The following is a 7305-nucleotide window of genomic DNA, read 5'->3' on the forward strand; positions in this document are numbered from 1 at the left end:
AAAAAAAACAGGCTTAGCCTAAGATGGAAATGTCAAAGCCAAGAAAAACTAAGACTGATCAAAGAAATAACAGTCAATTCATGTGTGGCCCTGTACAAGATAATGAATGTGCTTTATCTAATTTGTAAATGGCTCAGAACCCTCCCAACAACCCATCAAAAGATACTATGTAGGATCCTGGTAGAGAAGTAAGGAGGGAAGAGGCTCACTCTCTGAGGCACTCACATACTATAATACTCGAGGCAAACAGGAAATAGTCACAGGCTTACATTCCTGAAGAATCTCATTTGAACCCTTATACCTTCACACTGCCTGGTCACACTTATCCTAAGCCCTCAGGGCACACTCCCCACCTTCTCCTCTATCTCCCCACCAGGCAGAAAAATCACTCAGGAGTTTGTGCTTTCCTTTCCTTTCTTGCTCTCTCATCTCTCTCAAATCACTCAGTAGTTCTCCTCTCTCCCTCCCTCCCTCTCCCTCCCTTCCTCCTTCCCTCCCTCCCTCTCTCTCTCTCTCCCTCTCTCTCTCTCTCAGAATCACAGACTGGTTCTAAAAGCTGAGCATAGAAGAGAAGTGTTGGGTCAATGATATCAGTAGTTCTTTCCTTGATTAGTGCCTTGCCGTAAACAATGTCTTGAATAGGAAAGGACCTACCTCCCTGCACAGGGGAGACATGGAGACAGAGGATACGTCCCTAAGCTGGGAGCTTGGATCTTCAAAGCAAAGTTAGTGGAAAGGACCAATACTTGCACCTCAAAGTTCTCAGCAGAAGGAACAAAGGGTGGTGTGAAGAGGCTGATAAACAGATCTCCCAACTGAAGCACAAGGTGGAAAGAGATAAGGGCAGACAGGAAGTGAGGGCTAATCTCTTCCACACTGTGAATAGAGCTTACCACTGGAACAAAGGGAAAAGGAAAGTCAGTTGGCAACAAGCTCCTAAGGCCTCCCTCCATCTTCCCTACCTAAGAAGGGAATTCCTATAAAAGAGTGGGAGGGAAGCGATGGCATTGTGCTGGGGTGCTCCTTGCACAGAGGCAGTTTTTTTGGTGTGTGTGTGTATATGTGTGTATGCCAGTCCTAAGGCTTGAACAGAGGGCCTGGGCACTGTCCCTGAGCTTTTGTGCTCAAGGCTAGTGCTCTACCACTTGAGCACCCTTCAAAATGTCCTAGTCTGTGTGTGTGTGTGTGTGTGTGTGTGTGTGTGTGCAAAATGTCCTAGTCTGTGTGTGTGTGTGTGTGTATTTTCTATTACTTCCCCTTGCAGACTGCTGAGCTCTCTGTGGGACAAGAACTAGTGACTCCAATTTGAACCTTTTCATGAATCTCACCTCTAAAAGCACTCACTACAAAGTTCTTCCCCATAAGGAAGAATGAAGATTCCCCCTAGCTCTTCGGACCTTCCTGACTCTCCTTCCAAAAAACCTGTAGTTTCCAATCTTTTCCAAGAACAAAGGGCCAGGACATAGAAAATCAACAACTACCTGGGTCTGCTTCAGGATGCTCCTGGCTTTCTGGCCGACAATACTTTCCAAACGCCTCCTCCTTAGGAATGTCAGGGTAGAGATAGACCAGCGGAGATACCAGGATGTTCGTAGCATCCATGATCTTATAGCCCATGATGATTTCAGCAAATGACATGTTGTTTAGCTGCTGCTTTGTATATGGCTCCACCGACTGGATCTGGGTCTTGCCTGTCATAAGAGATGGGAAGGAACAAGAATGAAACCTATAACTGGGTAGTCTCAGAGAAAGCTGTCTGATATATCTTTCCTGGGAGAGGGGAGGCATATGCCAGCCTAGTGCTTGAGACCCGGCAACATGACACTGTGGAAAGATCCGGACTAGATTTTACAGCGGCTCTCCAGCTCGATCACATGTAGCACACTTGCATAAGGTATTACTGGAGTAGGTATGAACCAGGCACCAGTGGCTCACATTGTAATCCTACCTACTCAGGAGGCTGAAATCTGAGGATCCAGGTTCAAAACCAGCCCAGGCAAGAAAGCCCGTGAGATTCGTCTCCAATTAACTACCAAAAAAGCTAGAAGTAGAGCTGTGGCTCACACGGTTAAGTGTAAACCTTGAGCAAAAAAGCTCAGGGACAGAGCCCAGGCCCAGAGTTAAAGCCCTAGCATTGGCAAAAAAAACATAGAATAAAACTGAAATTGTAAATGATAAATAGCCATTGAACAGGCAAAACAAGCTGGTAGAGAAATCCTTCAGCTGGAAGGATTAAGAGAAGTCAATTGTTTACAAGTCTGAGTGAGGCTGGGGAGTCCTAGGCCCTTTCTGCCCTCTAGGGGTCAGTACCTCATAGTAGCAGCTAGGAGGCAGTGGTAGAAATGGCCACCAGGTGGGGTGAGCAGAGTTATCTTACCACTGATGTCCTTTTCCACCCAAGTAAAGGTGACTCCTCCTTCCTTGCTGCTCTCACTGAATCTCAACAGGAAGGTGCCAGGAGGCTTGGTGCTCAGGATGGCCCGCTCCCGCTCCTTGCTGATGAAGCCCATGATGTACCTAGAGCCAAAGAAGGCCAACATTGTTTGGGCTCACAGAGTATTCCCTCTGCCACTGTGACTTCGTCACACCTGTACCCACACTGTGCAAGACAGAAGAGTTTCAACCTACCCTTCATTCCAAAGGGCTAAAATGTACTTTTTCACAAGGTCAATGATATTGTCCAGCCAGACCCAGAAGGAGAAGCCCTTGCCAGCCATGTTTTCCTGGAGAAAAGATTAATAAGGAAGCCCAGTTCAACATCATCTTCCTAGCCTTTTTCTTCCTGGGACACAATGCACTGTGAACACCTTTGGGCCCATCAACCCTCAGCAAGGTCCTGCTGGCTGCTTGATGGAGGGTCCGAGGCCTTCCAGGCCTGACACCCTCCATGAACACCTAGCAGGGGAGTGCTCCTACCCCCTCTCCCAGACATGACCGCAAGGACACAACAATATCACTTACTTTGCAAAACTTGGCCCATGTGATTTGACACCCTGAGTAGTTCACACCAGGTCCTGAAGGGGGACAAGGGACAAGAACAAAATAAAAATTTTTTAGTTTAAAATCAAATTTTATTTCCCCGAACAGAATGCTCACAATGGTAATGCTCAACTGTCCCACAATGAGCTGTGAGTGAAACCATTGGCTTTAATGTTATCTGTAGGTTGCTTCCACTAGTGTGTAAACATGTGCACATACGTGTGCATATGCGTGCGCGCACACACACACAGAATCTCATCATTGACAACACCAGCTGTTCTTTAGCCTAGCATCAAGTCCTGTGCTCTTTCTAGCTATGAGTGTGTTCTGGGGACCAGCAGCACACACTAACAAGCTAACAAATGGGTTTAGGATATATTTGATAGCAGCCTGGTGCAATGCTACTTTTAGACCACGTAGCCAAAAAAATAATAATAATAACTTACTTTTTTTTTCACCTAATAATTTTAAAATAAGGCCAGGTGCTGGTAGCTCACACCTGTAATCCTATTACTTAGGAGGCTGGCTGAGATCTGGAGGATTGTGGTTTTGAAACCTTCCCAGGCAGAAAAATCCAAGAGATGCTTATCTCCAATTAATCAGCAAAATGCCAGACTGGAGGTAGGGCTCAAGTGGCAGAGCACCAACTGTGAGTAAAAAACTGAACCAGAGGTCCTGAGTTGAAGCCTCAATACAAGCAAAAATAAAAATTCTATGTAAGCCAGGCAAAGTGGCATATGCATGTAAGTCCAGCACTTGAAAGGTGAAGGCAGGAGGATCACAAGTTCAAAGCCAGCCTGGGCTATAGGGAGACCTTGTCTCAAGAGGTTAGTGATGTAGCTGAGTAGTAGAGCACTTGCCTAATATGTGCTTGGCCCTGAGCTCCAACCCCATATTGAAGAAATAGGAAGTAACAGGGAATGCCAAAACACTTAGTTCCATCTTTTAAGGTTAAAGTATCTTTTAAGGTTAGCTAGTAGTACCCTGGAAGGTGAGGGAGACAGCAACCAAGAGAAAAGAAATCTGCCTCTAAGCTCATAAACTGGATGCTGGTGGCTCATGCCCGTAATCCTAGCTACTCAGAAGGCTGAGATCTGAGGATTGAAATTCAAAGCCAGCCTGGGAAAGAAAGTCCATAAGACTCTTATCTCCATTAAACTACTAGAACAGCCAGAAGTGGAGCTGGGCTCAAGTGGTAGAATGCTAGCCTTGAACAATAGAAGCTCAGGGAGAGCCCAAGCACTGAATTCAAGCCCCAGGACTGGTTCAAAAACAAACAAACACAAAAAAAGACTTCTAGATTAGAAGCAAACTTGCCCTGTGCCCTGACTCTCCACCGTGGCATGGACCAATGCCTCCCTCCAAGCAGATGCTAGGGAACTGCCTGGGCAAAGGCCCCTTAGAATCCTTGCCTGAGAAGGGCAGGGAGAACAAGAGGTGAAATGCAGACCTAGGAGTTTCTCTGCCAGGGTAGTCAACTGCTCGATGCTCAGGCCCCGCTTTGTAGTGGAGGAAAACTGCCAACTCAGCACCTCGGCCACTTGATCCCAGGTTCCAATTGGTGGCTTGGTGAAGAAGTTCACGTTCTATTCAAAAAGAATACATGTGTTCAATGGTGCTAACAGCTCTCACCAGGACCTGACCAGAGAAAGAGATTTCTGAGAGGATGGGACACTAACCTTGGGGTTGTTGGTCAGCATGTTATACCACAGGATTGATGCCCAGGCATTTGGCATCTGACAGATGTTGGAGATCACCACAACTGGCAAGGAATGGGTCTGTGGAGAACATTGGGAATAAGCCAGAGAGTCAGTGCACCTTCGCAGACCCCCAAATCTACTCATCTGCATCTCACGGGGTTTGTAGTGGACAGGACTGCTCTAAAGCACAGCTGTTAGGGAGTCTAGACAGGAGGCCTTGAGCCCACTCAACAACCAGAGAAGGGAAGACTGAAAACAGGGACCTCTGAACTGAGGCTGCTGTCTGACCACAACAGGTGTGGCTTGTGAAATCTGCCTGTGAGTTGAGACTGATAGACCCTTGTTCATAAGTCCTGAAGTACACTCTCCAAAAATGAAGACTCCCCATTTTCCTGTGAAATCAAAGATGAAGATTCTTGCTTTTTCAGGTTTAACTTAAAGACGGTTGGCATGGGGCTGGGAAGGTGGCTCAGTGGTAAAGCGCTTGCCTTGCATGCTTGAGGCCCTGGGTTTGATTCCTCAGCACACATAAGCAAAAAAAAAAAAAAGCCAGAAGTGGCACTGTGGCTCCAGTGATAGACCACTAGCCTTGAGCTGAAGAGCTGACGGGCAGCGCCCAGGCCCAGAGTTCAGGCCCATGACCGGACCCAAAACAAAACAAAAGATGGTTGGCAACAGAATGCAAATGCTATCATTTTCTACACACTGAAAGCTAAGACTCATCCACTCATACTACCAAGTTTTGCCCTAATGTGTATGTGCGTGTGTGTGTGCACATGTGTGTGTGTGTGTGTGTGTACTAGGGTTTGAACTCATGGCTTCAAACTCTTGTTCAGCTTTTTCACTCATGGCTGGTACTCTACCACTTGAACCATACCACACCTCTACATCAGGCTTTTGCTGGTTAACTGGAGACAAGTCTCCCACATTTGTTTGCCTGGGCTGACTTCAAATCTTGATCTTCAAATCTCAATAAAAGTCCTGTTGCATGATTTCACCCTGAGTCCCTGCACACAGGGCCACCCTGGTTCTCTCAAAAAACTCACTTCAAGGTCAATCTTGAGGCCTTGGTGGTAAACTTCAGTCTCGAAGGTGATCAGGTGCAGCTCCTCAGTCACAATCAGGGAGGCCTACAATGAATGAGGAGGAGAGTGACTTACAGGCCTCACAGACACAGCCTCACTATACCACAAGTCAGCAAGCCACGAGGTGGCCACAGAGAGGCGGTCAGGCCACAAGTCAAAGCACACACTCCCTTCAACATGAAAAGCTCCAGGCTTTCATTTTGTCTTTTACTATATTACACAGACATAAAAGGTTATTTACAAAACATATTAAGGCTGAGTCATCCCTTACACCCAGGTTGTGGAAAAACAGCTTTTTGCATAGGCTGTCCCTGAACTTTGATCCTCCCCAATCTCTGCCTCCCAAGTAACTGCTGTATCCACCAATTGGTGTGGAAGATGACTTTCTGTTTCTCGTAAAGATCACTCCCCAGACACTCAGGGAAGTACTCTGAGCCAGAGAACTCCATAGCACATGGACTTCTGAACATGTCCCATTGGCCCAAAGTGACTTTTCTGAATGATAGCAGTTGAAATAACAGGTGAGACCTCTTCCTCCCTTGAAGAGAAAACACCCTCCCAGTTGGCTTATTGGCTTTCACTCAACAAAACTTACGTCACAATTGGCACGGCCTCCATTCCCACATCTTTGCTCCCTCAGGGTCTGTAAGAAAGGGGGAAAATGTCATATGTCACTTCAGCTGTGTCCCATCCTCCCTCTCCGACAGATGCCTTTTTTTTGCCAGTCCCAGGGCTTGAACTTGGGCCAAGGCGCTGTTCTTGAGCTTCTTTTTGCTCAAGCCTAGCACTCTACCACTTGAGCCACAGCACTACTTCTAGCTTTTTCTGTTTATGTGGTACTGAGGAATTAAACCCAGGGCTTCATGCTTGCTAGGCAAGCACTCTACCACTAAGCCACCTTCCCAGCCCTGACAGATGCCTTTCGCACACAGGGGTGGGGGTTTCCCTGGGGGCTTCTCCCACCTACCAAGTGCTTGAACTCTGCAGAGAGGCTGCCATTGTTCGATTCTTCCATGTTCATCACTTTCGTGTTGGTACCCAGAATATTAAATTTCCGGGACCTGAATCACAGAAACAAAATCAACCACATGGGTGACTGAGTGGCCAGAAGATAAAGTTACATTAACCAGAACAAAAGGAAGCCTCAAGGCTGAACTTACCCTCTGAGAGCCGCAACCTCCCCAGAGTCTCTGTTAAAAACACACCAAGGTTAATAAAACATGACCTAGCACCAGTCAGTGCTCCTGAGCAATTCTGTAAACTATTCAGTTACATTTTATTTTATTATTGTTTGTGTGTATGCAAGTATGTGCATATGCTGGTACTGGAGACTGAATTTAGGATCCTGCACTCATGTTTGTTTTTCCATTCAAGGATGAGCCACACTTCTACTTCCTTATCACATACTTCCCTAACTCACAAAAGTCCCTACCTGCCGTGCACCAGTGGCTCACACCTGTAATCCTAGCTACTCAGGAGGCTGAGATCTGAGGATCACGGTTCAAAGCCAGCCCAGGCAGGAAAGTCCATGAGACTCTTAT

The 7305-nt window shown here is 46.7% G+C and overlaps 1 protein-coding gene across 4 annotated transcripts in view; it reads right to left on the minus strand.

Annotated features, from left to right (window-relative positions):
• Positions 1-7305, minus strand: part of Stat3 (signal transducer and activator of transcription 3 (acute-phase response factor)) — a 61302-nt gene that overhangs the window by 3439 nt on the left and 50558 nt on the right. For 3 of the 4 annotated variants that reach the window (XM_013037955.1, XM_013037956.1, XM_013037958.1), the window contains exons 12-21: positions 6925-6954; positions 6732-6825; positions 6360-6407; positions 5726-5809; positions 4659-4757; positions 4430-4565; positions 2962-3014; positions 2629-2723; positions 2378-2517; positions 1479-1691 (exon numbers count right to left, since the gene is read on the minus strand). In XM_013037955.1, the coding sequence (XP_012893409.1) occupies positions 1479-1691; positions 2378-2517; positions 2629-2723; positions 2962-3014; positions 4430-4565; positions 4659-4757; positions 5726-5809; positions 6360-6407; positions 6732-6825; positions 6925-6954 (992 nt within the window). The remainder of the gene's footprint in view (positions 1-1478; positions 1692-2377; positions 2518-2628; positions 2724-2961; positions 3015-4429; positions 4566-4658; positions 4758-5725; positions 5810-6359; positions 6408-6731; positions 6826-6924; positions 6955-7305) is intronic. The other variant, XM_013037957.1, reaches the window with a different exon arrangement.

The sequence above is a fragment of the Dipodomys ordii genome, unplaced genomic scaffold (genome assembly GCF_000151885.1).
Source record: "Dipodomys ordii isolate 6190 unplaced genomic scaffold, Dord_2.0 Scaffold7, whole genome shotgun sequence".
In the NCBI taxonomy this organism is placed as follows: Eukaryota; Metazoa; Chordata; class Mammalia; order Rodentia; family Heteromyidae; genus Dipodomys; species Dipodomys ordii.